Source organism: Centroberyx gerrardi, chromosome 13 (genome assembly GCF_048128805.1).
Source record: "Centroberyx gerrardi isolate f3 chromosome 13, fCenGer3.hap1.cur.20231027, whole genome shotgun sequence".
NCBI lineage: Eukaryota > Metazoa > Chordata > Actinopteri > Beryciformes > Berycidae > Centroberyx > Centroberyx gerrardi.
The window spans coordinates 21492582-21512559 of NC_136009.1; the positions used below are offsets into that span (position 1 = coordinate 21492582).

Sequence of the window (19978 nt, forward strand, 5' to 3'; positions counted from 1 at the left end):
ACAAAAAAATCTAATTGGCTGGTGAAGATCTGAGTCTACTACCACTGTGGCTAATTGGCGACAAAGTTAGTTTCGTGCCCTGGAGAAGTAACTTACGCTTCTTTGTAGAGCACCATGAAGCCCAGCAGATCTCTGAAGTCTGGAGGCCAGAAGGGTTCCCACTTGATGATGATTTTATCGCTCAGGGTTCGGACCTGGGTAAACTTCAACACATGGTTCTCACCTGAGGTACAAAAAAACAAAAACATAAAAAAAAACATTCCTCAATGAAAGCAATGAACAGCAGGGAAAGTTCCCAAATGAAGCAGGCAATCATGACAGTATTTTTTTTGACAATAAGGAGACAGCGGTGGGGAACTGGCCCACTGTCATTTTAAGTAGAGCTGGGTGATAATTCAATATTGTCGTTTATCGTCTTTCAAGTGGAATCATATCATGGTGATAGAGTGATTTTGGGATATCGGGACACACAATACATCTGCCTAAATTGATAACAAGTTTTTTTTAAACTCTATGGGTGAGGTATTACCATTCGGTTCAATGGGATGGACATTAATTTGATTATTTAACGTGATTTTGCGATGTGATTGTGATATTGAAAAAAATCCCTAATTTTAAGTAGTTCTAGATAAGATTGCTAGTTAACCTGCTGCCTAAATTTAAAATAAAACACAGAATGAAAGGTCTTGATGGGCTTAGGTCCTCAGCCAACATTTGTGAGCGACACCTGATGAAGGCACATTTGCTGAAACATGTAGCAGTAAAGACTTTAACTTCTCTAAAAAAGATCACCGTGACTCGGGGCGCCCTGGTGGCTCAGCTGGCTAAGGCACACACCATGCAACTGTGACGTCCTGGGTTCAAATCCGGCCTGGGACCTTTGTCGTATGTCATCCCCCTCTCTCCCTACCTTTCCTGTCTCTCTCTCTCTACTGTCAATCCAATAAAGCAGAAATACCACAAAAAAAAAAAAAAAAAAAAAAAAAAAAAAATATATATATATATGAGAAAGATTACCCTAGTTTTCATATTTATAACAGAAAGATGAGCACCTCTTTTCAGGTAATCTTAAAAATGGTTCCTGGTGCATAAAGCAGGAGTGCACTCTGGTATCATCTCTCAACTTGCATAGTATTTGTGGTTTGAGATAGAAGGGCCAAAAACAGAACAACATCAATATCAACACATGTTTTATTTGATTGCTTGTTCCTGATAAGCTGTGTCAGTAATAAGTACGCAGAAAGACATTTGCAAACAAACAAAGGGAGGAAATGACCATCATAAAAATAACTGTGACTATGTTTGACTGTCACCATGACTGACTCAGCGCTGTTGTTGCCATAGTAACTCCTGCTATGTTGGACATGGTCACCAGGACAGAGGTTCTTACATGAAGCCTGGTCTCCGTTGTTCTTGGAGGAGATTTCGTTCTTGATGTGCCGCTCCTTGGTTCCCGTCACCTCCTCCATCTTGCGGATCTCGGACATGCAGAGCTTGGAGTTGTAGTGGAAGAATATGCGTCCCTGCAGGATGGTCAGCTTGTGTTTGGACCAGTCCCAGAGCTGCCGCAGGTTCTGGTTGTCCAGAGCGTAGAACGAGTAATTCCTGAGAGGAACACAGAAGACACGGTTCTTCAAGACATACTTTAGCCCACGCATGCAATTTGGGTGACCGTGTTATCAAAAGTCCCGAGTGAGAATCAAATCCCTAGCCTTGGCGGTGGTAGTGCCATGTGCAACCCATTGAGCTACACAGCTTCTTCCACCTAGCCTGAGTGAAGCCTCGTATATATGATTTGGGAAAGACAGACTAAAAACAGCTACCACAGAGAGACATTTTGAAAAGGTCAGTCCTTCTGCTTTTAACTCATAATTACAGGAGGAGGTTTTTGACATGGCGAGGATGAGATGGGCGCAGAAGACGGAGACTCACCCGATTTCCTGGACCTCTCCACGGATGACACGGAGTTTGCGGAAGAAGGAGAGGGACACAAGGGCGTAGGAGCGCCGCACCTTCAGGTAGCCAGTGATCTCCTCCAGCTGGCCCAGGTTGGCCTCCAGCTCGGCTGCTATGTTGTCTACAGAGGGCCAAAACACAACCTCAGTCAAGTGACTTCTGATTCTTCAGCAGGCTTAGTTCTCCAACTACAGATATAGAAGTTCCCCTACAGCTGTTCTTTGACACCAAACTCTTCTCTACTGTCTGTGTTTCAACTCTAGGTTTCATCTTTAATTACATCAGTGTCTCCACTCCACTGTGTATCGTCACAAACGCCCGGTCTTTTTTTTTTTGCAACAGCTAAAGAAACTGATTTCCCTATTTGGGCTCTTGCACGCTGGAGCTCAATCAACCACACTAAGTGTACTTTGTGTCTGGGAACAAACCAAGGATACTCACTTCCTCCACGCAGGTTGATGACCAGGCTCCCGTTGAGAACAGTGCAGCCTCTCAAAGCCTGAGCAGCCGTGACAGAATCCACAGTTTTCAGACCCATACATACCTTGGGACAGAGACCTGCACAGGGAGTGCAGTTGAGCCTGCAGAACAGAGGAAAAGGACATTGATTTAGACATCATTCAAAGAAGTGTGTTCGCATGATAAGATGTGTTTTGTGGTACATTACAGTCATTTGACATCTTTATAGAATTGGGGTCAGTTCCCTTTCAATTCAGTTCATATAGGAAGTAGATCTTCTTCAAAATTGAAATATTGGAACCTAAAAAAGAGCTCTTGTGTCCAGTGTATGAAAGAAAACATTGAGAACGAAGGCTCTCTTAACACTACGCGAGTGTCAGTTTGGATATGTGTTTTGAACAGTTTATTGAAAGCAAATTGACCCCAAACCTTCACCTTGACAACCGTGTTAAATAACCTGTCTTACATAATCTTTTCATAACAAGAGTCTCCTCTCATAACAAATCGCGACGTGGCTCTGCGTGCCAGCCATATTAACCGATTTCCTGCAATGCTGTCTGTACGTTCTCCGCACTCGTAATGGGATAAGTGCACACTTTCATAAGGTCAAATCAGAAGTACAGTACGCCCTCTGCAACCGTTTAAATTCGCACAGCGGGCCGAACAGTCAACTTTTAGTGGCGTCGCATGCCGCAGAGAACACAGACAAAATCTTTTTTTGAAGGTTTCAATTTGAGGGGATTAGAGCGGGGATTAGACAATGATGGGTTGTTTGCTCGGGGCCATTGTCCTGGGTTCCACATGTGTCAAAGCCGTTTTTCCGCCGGCTGGTTTATGAGGTGAGAATGGCCTTGTCTAGCAACTGTCGGGTAAGCTGGCAGCACAATTAGGCAAGAATGTGGCATTCCCTCGTGTATGCCGAATAATGGAGGCCCGGTGGCATTGGGTTTCAGGCATGTGACCGGGGCTTTAATGAGGGTGACATACTGCTTAAGATGGAAAAAGAGTTCACTTTCTCCCTTTCTATTCCGTTCTGAGTAAATGTGCGACAATTTTCATGGCAACACGCGTCTCATTTGAAAAGTACAAACACATGAGGAATGTAGAATCGAGGTACACACTGTGTGCTGCGGGCATCTTGTACTTGTGAATGAGATTAATATTCATAATGATAGATTTCAACTGCAAAAGCAAACCACCCACACCACACAAGGGTTTAAAAGTCCAATGCAAAGAAAAAAATAGTTGAAAAAGAACATTTTCATCATAATGCAAAGACCTCTAATGAAAGATAGATTAAGGCATCTTTTTTTTGGCTGGTTCATAACTTCCCTGATCTAAACTTGACCTTTTTCCCCTCTCCAATACCACATCTGCAGCCTCTCATAACGCGCTGGAGTGCTTCGCTTATCCTCAAAGCACTTTCATTTCCACAGTTTAGTTTGAAGCCAAGAAAGGGTCAGAGATACCAAACGAGAGAGACGGGCCACAGAGGGGAACAGGAGGCAAGTCAGAGTGAAAAGGCCGAGATATGAGTACATTCGGGCACAGAGAGGGCAACAGTAACCTCGAGGTTAGAGGAGCAGGATTATGACTGGAAGATTGTTTATTAAAATCTCTGGACGTGCTGGGAAAATCTGAACGGGGAAAGCAAATGAGAAACACTCTTTCCTCTCTCAACAACCGCTGAGGTGCGTTTGAGCAAGGCACTTTACCCCCAGATGCTCCAGTCAAAAGTTTGGACACACGCAATTGTCTTTATTCTTTTACTACATTTCACATTTTCGAATAATAGTAAAGACATCAAAACTATGAAATAACACAAATGGAATTATGCAGTGACTAAAAAAGTGTTAAACAAATCAAAACTATCTTATATTTTGGATTCTTTAAAGTAGCCGCCCTTTGCCTCGACAGAAAAGCAAAGGCTTTGGAAAGAAATTCATACATAGGCATCAACTTCACTATTTATATTTGTCTAAAAAACAAATTTAAAGCATTTAACCATAAGCCTTTAAGATAATGAAAAACACAGTATATTCAATCAGGTGTGTCCAAACTTTTGACTGGTAGTGTATGTAACTGTATGAATGTGAAGCAGGTTGTTGCTGAAAAAAGAACATATATGCTCAGTAAACCTTCTGCGGATAAATAAAGGTTAAACACGCAAAGACATTAACAGCACAGCAGTAGTGCGACCACTTTGCCTTGTCATCATTGTTGTCAGTGGTGGACTACCTGAACTACACTGCAGTAGTTGCTTTCCAGACAGAGCAGCTAGCCAGGGGAGCAGGCCGAGACCCCTGGGGGATCGTCAGTCTGTCCCAAATGCCTATCTCCCTTCTCTATCTCCTCTGGGGCTTCAACCGCCAGCCAGCCAGCCAGGCAGCCAGGCAGGCAGGCAGGCAGGCAGGCAGGCAGGCAACTAGTCAGCCATGTTGTGACAAAAGACAACAAGGCTCGAAAAGTCCAGCTGCGTTTCAACCTCTGTCTAAGTAGATGATTAGGGTGTCTGGAGTGGAGTCTCTATCCTTGCAACACGCCTACACACACCAACAGCCTTGTCGAGGGTCACGGTCAGCAACGGAGTCCAAGAGGGAGCCAGTGAAGGTCAGCGGTGGGTCAGCGCAACGGAGACACACAAACACCACTCCCTACTTCGGAGAGGGCATCCAGTTTGGATACTCACTCACTCACACTCAAACACACACATTCAGGAAGGTACACACACGTATGCAACGTACCAAAAGATGCAAAACTATTAATTTGTTCATTCAGTCATTCATTGCTTTCAAAAACGTGGTGTGAAGGACAAAATCCTATTTAAAATGGCAAATGTGGCTTCAAATGTAAACAGTGTTCAAAAACTAGTTTCTGCAAAACCTCAACACAGAAAATTACATGGAGCTGACAAGCAGGTCGTAAACTACATACTTAGAGAAAAAAATAAACAACAACTTCATGTCCTTCAAATGTCCGCATTTGCCTATAGCTCGCACACTGCAATGCAGACACGAGCGGTGAGTAAACAACCATCAATTTTGTGCGGTGAGTGAGCGACAGAAAAATGCAGTGGATGGATACCGAGTCAAAAGCAGAAGCACAGATGTGGCAGCCTTCCTGCTGAGCTGCACTGCTCTGACCTAGCTGGCACACACACACACACACACACACACACACACATACACACTCACACATGAGAAGTGTGTGCACACATTCACACATACAGAGTGCTGTCTGAGCACAGCAAGGGAACCGTCAGTTACTGCATTGTCATTCTGTGCTACACACAGTGAGGAGAGCAAAAGCTTACACAGGAATGTGATTTCAGTATTTTTCACACATACAGCTCTCATTTATTTCTAATGGAGATTCAGGTTTTTCTGTTTTTTTTCCCTCTGCGTTTTGTTTTTCTGATCACGCTGAAACAATATATTTTTCCCGCTTCTGTCAAATACACTGATCAAACGATTGCTGCATAATACCTGGGAGCCTTTGTAATACCCTGTAGTAAGCAAAAATGCATTTGCAAATGAAAGCATCTTTTTTTCTTTTTTTCGCACAATGCAGCGATGCGACAGTGAATTCTCATTAGGGAGGTTTTCAGGGAAATTATGCACAATTAGCAAAGTCGATGAGCAATTGTTTTTACCTATGCATGGGGACTGGATTATGTGTGGAAATCATGGCGTGTGCGTGAGCGTGCATGTGTGTTCTACGCATGCAGAATGGCCGACTTCACTGATCACAAATCTACTTTACTGATCACACACTTGTCCCGTTGCAGCTGAGCAACGAGAGCCCATCAGACCGGTGTGAGCGTCCACTTACGAGGAGGAGTTGACGGTGGTGTATCCAGAGGGACACTCAGGGATGCAGGCTCCGTTGTGGATGACGTACTCGTGGCAGTCCGGACTCTTGCTCTGCTCCTTCTCTCGCTTGCATTTGTTGTGGAGCTCCTGGCAGAACGCGAAGGAGACGCAGCGCCAGCCCTTGAAGGTGTAGTGGTTTTCGGGGCAGCGCTCCACACAGGTGCCCTGGTGCTGGAGGTTGCGGCAGGCCACGCAATGACCGGCCGAACTGGGCTTGAGGCAGCCGCCCAGGCACTGGTCGTGGCAGCACTGGTCGTCCCTGGTGCAGGCCCGGTGCTTACAGTGAACGGGGCACACTGGAGGAGAGAGGGGTAGGAGAGAGAGACCAAGGTTAAGTTAGCGAGGGTATTCATGAGATGAAGAGAGGAAGGTGAGACAGGAGAGAGAAAGAGTTAATAGGCCAATTAATCTTTAGATGTTAGGTGTTGGCCTACAAGTCTTAAGAGCCCAGGGTGAACTGCAGGAAGAGGAACACAGGAAACAGCAGCTTATCGTCATTCAAACTGTTCTGTTATTTCAGTTCCCTATATGACTGAGGTGATTTTAATCAGTCGCTGATTACATCTTCCATGCCATAAAAATCTAAAATGGTCAGACCTGTGTCTCAGCAGAAGTCAAATCCCTCCTCACTTGCTAGTGTCTAGCCAGCAGGCCAGAGGACCATCTGCCATTGGCCAACAAGCATACTGAATACAAACAGCAGGGATCCACCACCAGTTGACAAAAGACAGACACTCATCCAGAAGGCTGAGTGAAAGTGAGAGAGCGAAAAAAAAAACCCAGTGGCTTTGAAAGGCATATTTTGCAAGTGAGGAACTTGTGTTTGCCACTTTAATTGTGACAAACTGTCGTGGCTTTGTTTCTTTTTTTCTTTTTCTTTTTTTTTTACAATGGCTTTACCGCATTTAGGGTTACTAAATGAGTGACAAACAGAGAACTGGGCTGACCTTTATCTTCCATTCTACAGTCAGGTCAACAAATGCCCCAATGCAGCTGGAGTGACTGAATAAAATTTATACACTGGCCTCTTTCTAGCAATGTGACCTACACAAACTCCTTGGGAGCAGGCAGAAGAAAATAAACTGTGGCAGAAAGCTACAGTGATCTGAAACACACACACACACACACACACACACACACACACACACACACACACACACACACACACACACACACACACACACAAGTTCAGCGATGTTACTGGAGTTTGCACACACTCCACTAAGGAAGGAGACACAGAGCCTGTTGGTTGGCTGTGTGTGTGTGTGTGTGTGCGTGTGTTCTCCCAAGTAAGAGTGCCTCTGTAAATCAGCCTGTTACATAACATTATACTCTCTGGATTGGCAGGTGTGTGTATATGTACCAGTGTTTGTTTGTTTGAATGTGTGTGAGTGCAAGTGTGCAAGGATGGAGGCTTCTCAGAGGAAAATACAGCAGACTGACCTGTCCACTGGGATTAGCTCCTCATCCAAGAGAGCCAGATTAACATTGGCCAACAGCAGGGGAGATAATGAAAGGTCGAGGTTAGAGGCAGGTCACAGTTCAGACCCTAAGGGTGTGTGTGCGTGTGTGTGTGTGCACGTTTGTCTTTTGCGGGTCTGAACAAACAACATTCAGCCACGTAACCCTACACTGCTACGAGGCGTTCAGATAATCATAACTAGAGAGAATGACTCACAACGAAGGGGAAATGCTGGCACTGTACACCAAACTGAGTGACACAGTGAATTTTAATGTAATCATCTGTTTTTCTTGATATCTGGTATCGGCCAGCTATCGTTGAGCCATTACTCTAGCATGTGTCCGAAATCTGCTTGGGTTCATTAGTGCTACAGCCATCGTGCGACACGAGGTCAGCCCTTAAAGGCACAAAACAACATGGACCCCTGTCCTCTTGCGTTCACTGAGGTAAGCCTTTCAAACGCCTGACCTAAAAAAGTGTGTGTGTGTGTGTGTGCGGAGCCAGCAATATGAGAATGGCGGTGGGAGGGGGAGGTGCAAGGGGGCAAGATTCTAGGAAAACAAATGATATAACCAACTTTCGTCTACCTCAGCGTAGACTACATAACCCACTCCACGTTGGGATTTAATAACACAAGGACGGGGACAATTTCCACAGTGGAAATAAAAATTGACAATGCTTTTTTCCTCCTGATATTATGTTTTCCTTCCATTTCCACATCAGTCTATTGCAAAAGCTCCCCTCCCACCCGCTTACCTCAAGGCAACATGTACACATGTGCACACTTACGCTCTCACACACACGCGCACACACACACACACGAGCGCACACACACACACACGCACTCGCACACACACACACACACACACACACACACACACACACACACACACACACACACAGCGGCTTTGCTGGCTGCTTTCATTCACTCCTGATCCTGCTGAAGGGCTCCATGCCGGAGCACAGGCCCAGCAGCAGATCCACCCTCAGCCTTAGCCAATGTGTTGGCTAGCTTCTACAGCTAGCCATTCAAATGGCCTCTCCCATCTCCAAGGAAGAGCACCGCACAGATTAACCCCTTGTGTCCCTCTCCGCTGCCTCCCAGCCAGTCAGACAGCAGCAGCAATGGGAGGTATGCGGAAAACCGACATGAGAGCCACATAGTAACAGGCTGGGGCTGAACTGAAGCGAACTGCACTGCACTGCTCTTTCTCTTCTGCCCTCTCACTGTAGGGACTCGGCTGAAAATAATCAAAAACACAAGTGGTTCTTGTGAAGAAATGAGGTGGCTTCCTGTGAATTTCACTTTCACCACGCATATAAATCTTTGGTGGACAGGAGGAAAAAACATAGCAGATCCCTCCTACAAAATATTTTTATTCACAAGTCCTCGTTGAGAGTTTTGTGGTGCACTCTGTATAAATGGGTTTAAAATGGTGTTGTAACAAGCACATGATGTTACTGTTGCACTAAACAGCTCTGCACCTCAGGTAATGGATCATGCCTCATCATGTCTGTGCCTCATTAGGAGTTTCTACAGACTTTATCTGTTGTAGAACAAATCAAGAGTTTCCTTCCAAAAGCAGATATCCAGCATTTGAACAACATCGAAAATAAAGTACAAGTAAAGAACAACAGTAATTTATGACTCATCTTAAGACCTTAGTAAAATTGTTTGTTGACAGAATTTCAGGTAGCATATGGATCATTTTGGAATGAAACCCTTCCAATGTTGCAGCACGCCTCTCAGTCATTATTCAGTTTATGATGTTGACTACCACTAAGCTGTCAACACGTGATCACCAGTTAAACCGTTCTGCGCCGGCTGAGCCGTTGTTTTCTTCTGGAGAGAGTGGTGACCGACCTAGAGGAAGTGTTACCTGAGGCGCACCGCTCAGATTTTCCACCTTGCCGCTGCGCTCAAAGTTCAAATTATTTGAACTTTCACCTTGTTTGCCGCTGACCTTTCAAAGCGCGTCCAATCAGATTACAGCACTGTGTCAGTTACAAAGAGCAGTTAACAGAGGTGTACAACATTAAAATTTTACCAAAACCTCAGGAAAAGGTTTTGCTTTTTGATTTTAGCAATATCAGAGACGATTTGTATGTCCCGCCTTCCTGATATGAACGCTTCCGTGATGACATATCGGCAAGCCTCCCTGCACCCTACCTAGTGGTGAGTTCAGCTCAGACCGCTTATCATGTGTTGACAACTTTAGGCAGAAAACAATTCACTTCCTCTTTGCAAAGTGATAGGGTTAGGTAGAATGCAGAGAAACCAGGGAGTCCTGTTCAGATACACAACATGACCTCTTGTTTAGGTTTTTAATGTTGCGTGACTGATGTTTTAACGGAAGAACAGGTAGGCAGACAGAGGGTTTCTGGAAAAAACTGGGGTTAATGTGGATCAACCCATTTCAACAACTGATGTTTAGCTTCAGACATTCGCCGAGTACCGCCTGAGAGAACAGGTGGGCCATCATGACCCCATGCAAGAAGTCAAGTACCAAAACGAACCAGTCAGCGTCTAAAGATTAGATGATAAAGAAAGTTGAAACGGGTGAGGTGGCCAACATTTAGGCTACTCTCCCTGGAGTTGACTTGGCCAAGTCTGCTGACTTGAATACAATGGTGGATCTTAAATTAGTAGTTTTCTTCACTAGCAGACATCTCAGAGGCTTCTATAATAACAACAACAACAGCAGCAGTGGCCACACTGAAGGAGATAGACTTGTTTCTTGTGTGCTTGTCAAAATGCTTTCAAGGTCGGGACCCTGAGGACCTTCAGAGTGAGGCCACCCCAAGCCCACTTTGATCTCCCAGAGCGAGGACGATGCTGAGGAGGCTGTTTTTTGGGGGAGTGCATCATTCTTTCCTTAAACATGCAAATCTCTCAGTGCTGGACCCAGTTTTCTCTATTATTATAGCTCCTGCAGCCAGCACTGTTCACTCTGGAACCATGAAAAGCCCAGGCCTTTTCTCAGTTTAGTCTGGGTCAATTAGTAATGCTCAGCTTGAATATGGTCCTGTCAGCGTCTCAGCTCGTTATCTTCCATTTGGACAAAGTAAAATCACTTGACAACAAGAAATCAATGGGCTTCTGGGGAGGCAAGTGTTGGGTCAGCGGTTGGACTTGGGTCTGTTGACGATTGGCTAGATCTGAAGATGTTTATCGCCCTCCCTTCTCCAATCTCCTCATCCTTCTGGGTTGCTCTAGCACACCGGTCAGGGCCTGTCTGATCTCCTGTCATGCGGTCTGTGCAAAGTGCAGCAGGATCACATGAAGTCCGGGGACGATGCTGAGGAGGCTGTTTTTTGGGGGAGTGCATCATTCTTTCCTTAAACATGCAAATCTCTCAGTGCTGGACCCAGTTTTCTCTATTATTATAGCTCCTGCAGCCAGCACTGTTCACTCTGGAACCATGAAAAGCCCAGGCCTTTTCTCAGTTTAGTCTGGGTCAATTAGTAATGCTCAGCTTGAATATGGTCCTGTCAGCGTCTCAGCTCGTTATCTTCCATTTGGACAAAGTAAAATCACTTGACAACAAGAAATCAATGGGCTTCTGGGGAGGCAAGTGTTGGGTCAGCGGTTGGACTTGGGTCTGTTGACGATTGGCTAGATCTGAAGATGTTTATCGCCCTCCCTTCTCCAATCTCCTCATCCTTCTGGGTTGCTCTAGCACACCGGTCAGGGCCTGTCTGATCTCCTGTCATGCGGTCTGTGCAAAGTGCAGCAGGATCACATGAAGTCCGGGGAATAATGCTGCAGGAATGCCTGGCTCTTTATCTCATTAGCAGGAGTTTCACTTGGATTGGGAGGGGGGCAGAGCCACACAATGAGACGCTCAATTCCCTGCCCAAAATGGACAACATCAACAAACCAACACAACTCGAGGCCCCTGTGTGAGAGAGATGAATACAACCTGTCAGGATGATGCCAAGTTGGAATGGGAGGTGACGGAACAGATTTGCACAGACAGCCAACGGCGAGCTCCAACGACGTGGGGTGTCGACAAGGCAGACAGAGTCCACTCTGCGCGCAAGGAATGGCTCGTACAAAACAGTTCCTTGTCCACCGTGTCGGACTGTTCTGTAATCAACACACCAAGTGTATGAACAATTCCCAGAGTTTCCCCCATCTTTGTTGTTTCCATTAAAGGATAAGGCTGGTGTTTTTAATGCATTGCTTACCATCAACAAATCCTATGAAAATAACAAAATCAACAATTGCGTTTGCTCTACTCCCGTTACTTTCTGACTTCCCACGTACCGTTTTTAGCCGTCAACCTGGAAGTCATTGGCTCCAATTGTAAGCTAAAAACCTTGAAATACAGCTCACAAGACATAGTTTCAATTTTAAAAATCGCTAACTGTTACCACGAAAAGTCAGGCTGTTGTAGTTATTACCAAATCACATTCAAATGGGAACAAATTCTTCATTACGCCGGGGACTATTTTCGGTGCTGCGGAACTACTTTCCTGAGATCGCAAACGTGTTTACATCCGGCTTATTAAGTTGTTTGAGGAAAAAGCCGGCTGGCCCGGTGCATCGCGATGATGAAATATGTTGCCCAGAGCAACGGCATGGCTCTTTGATGTGTTTTTAATCCTTTTTTTAATACAATGGAGTTCTATGGCTGCTGGGACATGGCTGCATTGGGCACCGGCTACATGGACGAGACTTGTTGGTAAAAATCATTGCTGATTTTGTTATTTTCATAGGATTTGTTGATGGTAAGCAATGCATTAAAAAACACCAGCCTTATCCTTTAACTTCAAATTCAAGCCAGTGTGCAATGAGTTATATATTTATATAAGCAGGAGGGTAGTATTTATCAAGCTTCATTGTAGCCTAAAGCACAGGGATTTCTGCCTAATACTAAGAGACTCGGCCCTTGATATTAACCACAATCCCTCTTAAACATTTTGTGGTGTGTTCTTCCATGTTGCTTTTTGGCAGGGACATAAGGACGATACATTGAGGCCATTTGCGTTAAGATCCCGTTAGACCCCAGAAAATGCCAAACGGAATGTGGCGGTGCGCTAGTTGGCAATTAAAATTCCATGGCCATGACAAGGGTAGTATTTAGTTGCTTGTGAATGAAATTATTGCTGAAAGCCCAGAAGAGAAGAATCAAGAGAAAGAACAAATGAGGTGCCTCAGCCGGCACAACCCTACATGGTGATCTTCCGATGTTTCAAAAGAGGCACATTCGACTATTTAAAGTACATTGGCTGTGCAACAGACCCGTTGACCCCCCAAAGCAAAATGTCAACTAATTTTTATTTTGTATTCTTTCTGCCATTCCAACTCTAGATCAGTTAATAATGGTGACTGCTTATTCACCGCCATATGTTGTACACATTTTGCATACTGAATAGACTGTCAAAACTGAACTGAACAGATTAATTGGTCTTTAAAATAGGACAAAGTTCGCTCAACACACTGCTTGGCTCAGTGCAAAACACTTGACTAGATATATGGGGAGGTTGGGGTAGCTTGAAAAAAAAAATAGACAGCATTTTTAAGAACTTGGGAGAAGAGCCATTCCCAGCTCGTTATCTTGTTAGTGTTGTATATATCAAATATAACATCCAAAATAAATCAACCAATGGTCATAAATCGGTAATATCCACTTCATTTTTAAACACATCTGGTATGCCCACTTGGTTAGAAACATGCTTCCAGGAGAGAGCTTTCCTACCGAGGTCCTGATACAACCTCAGACTTGTGTTGTATAATTCAAAAAATTCTGGTATTACCACTATCAATTTTTTTCTTTCCCTTCCTGGCTGACTACTTCCCTTGTCGTTTCTATTGGACGAACAAAGGTCTCATCACAACTCGGCTGAACTTTGGTCTCACGGGTACCGAACTAGATGCAGAGGAAATTTGTTTGTGCACGGCGTAAGCCATTGGAAATAATATGTTTTAGAGCAGAGGGGTTGAATTATTGCATCCAGTGTGAAAGTCCCTATACTGCTTGCTGCAACCCTCCATGTTGTATTTTGCTGAAAGATAACTATGGGAGTCAACCAATTCTCAGAGTTGACATTTGAATGATAAGTGCTGCTAAATGGATCATTTGGCAGCCAAATTAACTGGTGGACCCTAAAGATAATTAGAAAAGGTCTTAAGTCGCGTTCTATGAGGTACGTATGTTTGCTAATAAGCAGGGTAATACTGAACTGATAGATTTTGAAGAGGAGCTTGGCGTGACGTTTCCGATACAAAGAGTGAATGGTATGTATCGGGGCTTTCAAGGACCCAAACACAGGTTGACAGTTGGCCTACGGAGCAGTTGTCAGTTGAGTACAATTAGGACAATAACCTATGGGTGTATCTATGTACAGCAAACACAACTGTATAATTGTGTATTGTCTTTAAATGTTTTTTTTTTTTAAGTACAGCTGGATTGTAATACCACTAAATGTCATAAAAACTCAATTCCAAATGATTCCAAATATGAGCTGGGTGTAGACCATTTTTTTCCCCATTGCTCATATTTCAATTCAAATCCAGTGCCTATCAAAAGTCTAAACACGCTCTAAAATTTTCTAGAGTTTAACAAAAGCAAGACCCCTCACAGTTGCCCTTTGCACGTCAAACTGATAATTTCACCTCGCCTTAGGCCCAGATCATCAATCTCCCAGCAGCAGCCTGGGATGATGATCTGGTTTTGGTGATGACTAGTATCTAAACCCTAGTCTGACACACACGCCTCTGTCCACACAGCGCTGACGTCTGTCATTAATACAGAGCTGGTTTCCTGGTTTCCTCTCTACCAGTGGGGAACAGATGTTACGCTCCCCGCTGCCGTTTCAAAACACGTCTCTGCCTACTGCGGCTCCCTCCCTACCTTAAATAAGGATGAGACTGCAGCAAATGCAGATGGATGGATGGCATGACATAAAATCAACAATGATTAATTCATTGATTCATTCTGGGTGAGATTAAAGAGAAAGTTGAGCCTGTAACTGAATTCATATATGGCATTACAGTTGAGTCTGTAAAACAAATCTTACTGAATATAGACAGTATTTATTTTAGGTCCCTCTGGATTAAGGACAACAGAAAAATGCTAAAATGTGAACTGTAAAATTGTCTCCAAAAGCAAACCAAAGACTGGGAAATGTGACAGTGGCCAACGGCAGTATCCGAAAATATAACATTGAAAATATAAACATTTTCAGACAAACAACTGTTAGCCCTACAATTAAATCAGGTTCATCTGGGGGCAAAAGCTCAAACAAACATTGTCTGGGTACATAAACAGTCAATCTCCAGTTCATTATCAATGAAACAGCCACAGGTTTTTTTGCCTGATGACAATACAGATTAATGTATTTTTCTGAGCTTTAGCTTTGGAGGAGTTGAGGATGTTTAAAAATAAAAATCAATAATAATAACAACAATCATTTAAAAAATCATCCTAGATTATGGAAATAAGGTAGAGCTTTTGGTTTCTGCTTTTCAGCAGCGCTGCTGATCGAAGGGCCTGCAGACACAGAAGGAAGACATTGATTAAGAGGAGAAAATGGCCGACTAATCGAAAAAGAGAGAAAGATTAACAGGGGCTGACAATCACCTGTACTGAGCAGCGTCGCAGTCACGCCCCTTCAGTCGATTCACACTTACCGCACACAGAAAACCCAAGACAGGCCTCAGTCAAGATGAATCATAACTGTCATTCTGTCGCCTAGATAAGCGTAACCCTAACCACAGATGAATAAGTTAGAGATGCACAGAGACAGTGTGCCATTAATCTATGAAACTAATGCAAAATTGATTACATACTATTATGGAAACAACAGTTGGGAGTGAAGTGCGTCAGAGGAAAAGGAAAAGACATCAAAACCATCTGTATTTCAGCTTGGACATGACTTTATAAAAAGCAATAGCCTAAAGACCTTGGGTTATTTGTCCCATTTTTTTCCTGGTACCCATTTGCCAACTGGTCTGACTCAACAACAGCGGGGCTCAGCTGAGGCGGCCGGGGTAGCAACAGGAACCGTAAACAATTTCATTAACCGACCGGCCTCCATTAATAGAACAAAAACATACAAACAACATGGAAAAGCACTTTTTGTTTTTGATGTCACCCCGCTGCCGCTGCCGTCTGAAGGCAGGATATCCAGTTTGTCCGTGACTGGAATAGAAATGATAAACACTGTGCACTCATTGACGGGTAACGACGTCGCCTGCTTGACAGGCAAATGACGCACGCCGCAGCCTTGAATCTTCATATCCTTCCAGCGCTCGGTGTTGGTCTTAAGAAATGACTAGCTTTGTGACTAATTTTGACTACCTGTTGTGACATCAAAGCATTTGTGTAAATAATGCTATGCCACGCTGCACTTTGTTTTATTAAAAATGAAAATACATTTTAGTCATTTAGCTGACACACTTATCCTGAGAGACATTTTCAATAGAAGTGCAGGTGAAATGTTAGCAGCAACAAAATACTTAATTACGATGCCAGAGCCGTCCTGCAGTGTCCCCTTAATCCCCTTTATGGGCAATTTGAGTGTCTTCCCTCTGGCAGAAGGTTGAGACGGAAAGTCTAATTTCCTACGCCATTAACTTTCTTAACTCTGGTTAATTTATTTATTAGGATAGTCAGAAGGCCATTGTTAATGCAATTTTATGGATGATGGTCTTAATTTATGACTCTTGTGTCTTGTGCTATGCCTTAGGTACGTTTGTGTATTTATGTTTATATGCTTGTTTTTATATCCAGCTGCGAAGAGAATTTCCTCTTGGGGACAATAAAGTTGAACTGAACTATAGAGAATTTATATATCTTTTGATTCTGTTCATCAGAGCAAGAGAGTGATCTTGGGTTCTATTTTGTATTTGTTTTATCTAATACTTAAAGAAATAATCTGCAACATTTTCATATAAATAAATGTCTGATTTGCCATTCTCTACTGCAGAATGTTATAACAATAATGATTCAACTTATACCTTGTTCAAGAAAGCTTTAACGTGTTGTTCTAAACAACTGGTGTCTGGTAGGTCTTTTCCTCAAAAAGCCCTGAATCATTTGCCATTCATGACGTTTTCAGAAAACACTTTCAATTACCATTTATTGCCTTGAATTGCAAATAGCATAAAAAAATCAAGGCTTGGCGCCAACGCATCAATACCAACCATATTGTGCGGTGAGTTGCTGTGATATTATACAGTAGTGATATTTTCCTCCACTGCAGTTTGACATCATCTAGGATTATATACTGAATTATATACATCACTGGCCACTAAAGACCGTGAGAAAAATCTGGTACAGTGGCATACACACAACCTAACCATGACATAAAAATACACTGCAGACACAAAAATTTCATTTACCAAAATGACACACATCTAGAGAAAAATTACAACACAAACTCAAAAGAAAGCATCTGGGATCAAAGTGTTTTCAAAGTCGCGTGCAACTTGCGAGAGCGGACAAAAAGCGTCTTTCCTGAGGGTCCCATCAAGACAGTGGTAAGCTTTTGTAAATAGAATGGCTGTGCCGAGTGTGAGCGTGTACAGCGGTGAAGAAACGCCTGTCGGCCCAGCTTTAACAAATGCCTGAAATGTCTGGGATTCCAGGGGAACGGCTCCAGCAGTTAAACTGCGAGGGTTCGCAGGCTGCAGCTCCACAAGACCGAGTGCCAGAGCAGTTAAGTCAGCTCAAAGGAAAGGACTCATTGGGGGGTGGGGGTGGGGGTGTGGGGTCTGAGAGCATTTTGGATTTAGGCTAGTAGCACTCTGTGTACTGAACCATGAAGGGAGCAGACATGGAGCTCGCTAAGGCTGTGAACAATGGGGGTAGAGATTTTTATACGCATCTGTCTGATCTTGTCTGACATGATTCCTTTTTTCCACCCCTTCCTGATTCCAAAATTCTTTGGCATGTGCAATTGCAATGGATTGGAACTGTCAATCAAACCATGATTTATCATACAGAGTAAGTGTAGCTCTTAATTACACATTCAATTAAGTTGTTTGAGTGACTGGGTAATAAGGCCTTTACATCGTCATTACAACGGCACACTAAGCTCATATCTTATTCCCTCGTACCTCAGCTCACAAACTGGTGTGAGGTTACATAAAGTTGAGCAGCGCTGATTACTTAACATTACCAAGAATTAAGAGTATAATTTAGTATTTTGATAACATTTTCTAAAGACACAGCGTTTTTACAGTATCTGGTGGAAAGAGAATGGACGGGGGGACGTGACTGAAATAGAAACAGAAGGAATGATTCATATGATGGCAGGAGGACAGGGCTGGCTTGGCTTTCAAACACGTGTCATGTTTTAGCAGGCAACACTACGGGTAATGAATACACAAGCCTCACAGCGCAGTTGAAATTGGCTTGTACCAGCGCTCAACATGTCAGTTAGACATCAAAAGAGCAGTGTCCTTACACCTCTAGCAGGTAAAATCAGGAGCTCCGAACTGAGATGCAATCAAGAGTTTTCATGGTAAAATATTCCCACAATAAAGATGATGTCCTTTCTTCCAGAGGCTTAAGGTTTTATGACATCAGAGGTCACTTCCACACCAAAACAATACAGCTTAGTAACGATATCCTCCTATTCCCCAGAGGCAGCTTTTACTGGTGGCTAAGTTTGTCCTCTTTCATGCCTTGCTGACCTCCACGGGTCACCTGTCAGTATTTTGGTCTCGTAAAAGTGTCTGCGCTACCAAGGCAGCGATCCAGGCTCCGGCGTCCATTCATAACCTCCGAGAGGAAGCAGACCAACAAAGACAGGAAACAATTGGGAAGAACGCTCCGTGAACTTCCACGACCGCCATTGTTCCGAGTGGAAGATGGACGTGGCGCCAGCGTTGACCGTGGCGTGTGGAAGCTGCGGCGGGTCGCCGGGGAAAAGGGTCGAGGTCAACATCGAGGTGGGTTACGCCCCCCCCGCCCCTCTCCCCCCACGGTGACCGGTGACCTCGCTTTCCTTCCGCTGGCCTGGGAGGATGACTGATGTGTTCATATCCACGATTACACCACAGTGTTACTCTCCCGTTTCCTAGCAGCAAGACTAAACAATAGCCGTCCCCTCTGTCGGCACATACACACACACACACACGCACAGAAGTATGTCCCCGTGTGATTTATACTCCGTGTCTGTGCTTGCAGTTACGGCTACACACAAACACAGACACACACACTGCCCCTGACCGATCTCAGAGCCCATCTTTTGATTGGTGAAAACAGATGCGTGACGTCAGCCAAGGGTAAATTTGGACTCTGCGTATCAAGAGAGGCCCGCCGCAGGTTCCTCACCTGACCTGACTGGGCCGTGATTCACAGCAACGCTCCAATTGTAACGGCCTGCGTGTAGCTAACAGCAGTCAGCCTCCATCTGCCCACAGGCTGAGCTGCAGAGACACACATGCCACAAGTGTGTTGAGTGCCAACCAATCAGACGTCGGGGCGGCTGCTAAAGCCATTCTCCACCTTATTGGAGCTAATTAAATATGTAACATATTTTGCGAACCCAGACACTGGCGGCTGCTGCTGTGGTGGCGGAGGAAGACAGCCCCCCCCCCCATCCCCCGCGCTCTGCCTCTCAGCTGGGTGTCTAATCTCCTTAAGAGGGCAGATCATGAAGATCATTTTATAATGTGTAAAATACTAGCCGCCTGGGAAAACCGTGCTCGTTCAGATCCTTCTGGGCTTGGCGACGGGCCTGCAACGGAAACCGCCATGCTCCACAAAGAGCACAAACACAATCCAAATGTGATTACAACGTGAAAACAAAGATTCTGCAACGCCCCCCCGGAGAATAAATGATACTGTAACCTGTCAAAAAATTACATCATCAACACAGTGTATAATACTTCAATGTAGGAACCAATCCAAGCAAATGCATTCAATTATTTCTGCAGCCAAACAAGTGACATGCACAACTGTAATGTAATGTAAGCAGATCTCATCACCACCACCGCCCCCCAAAAAAACCTCAGACTCAAGCTAATTTTACTCCAAGATAACCTCAACAGGGTTGAACACGTTTAACAAGTTTAAAAGGTACATAAAGCCACCGTCGATTTGACTGGTTTCTTTCAGTATGAGCCTTTTGATCGTAATCCAAGGAATTTCCTTCATCTGTTCCCCTCATCTCCATCATCTGAAGAACTCAGCTGAGTTCAACCTGACACAAAGTTAAACAATATATATCTTAACAAATGTTTTAATCTTGCATTCAGACTTTGCTTAAG

General features: G+C 44.1%; 1 protein-coding gene across 1 annotated transcript in view; it reads right to left on the reverse strand.

Moving 5' to 3' along the window:
* The window catches only part of insra (insulin receptor a), a 50763-nt gene that overhangs the window by 18470 nt on the left and 12315 nt on the right, over positions 1-19978 (reverse strand). Inside the window, exons 3-7 of the mRNA XM_071909179.2 lie at positions 6247-6583; positions 2398-2537; positions 1933-2077; positions 1391-1605; positions 97-223 (exon numbers count right to left, since the gene is read on the reverse strand). Coding sequence (XP_071765280.1) covers positions 97-223; positions 1391-1605; positions 1933-2077; positions 2398-2537; positions 6247-6583 — 964 coding nt within the window. The remainder of the gene's footprint in view (positions 1-96; positions 224-1390; positions 1606-1932; positions 2078-2397; positions 2538-6246; positions 6584-19978) is intronic.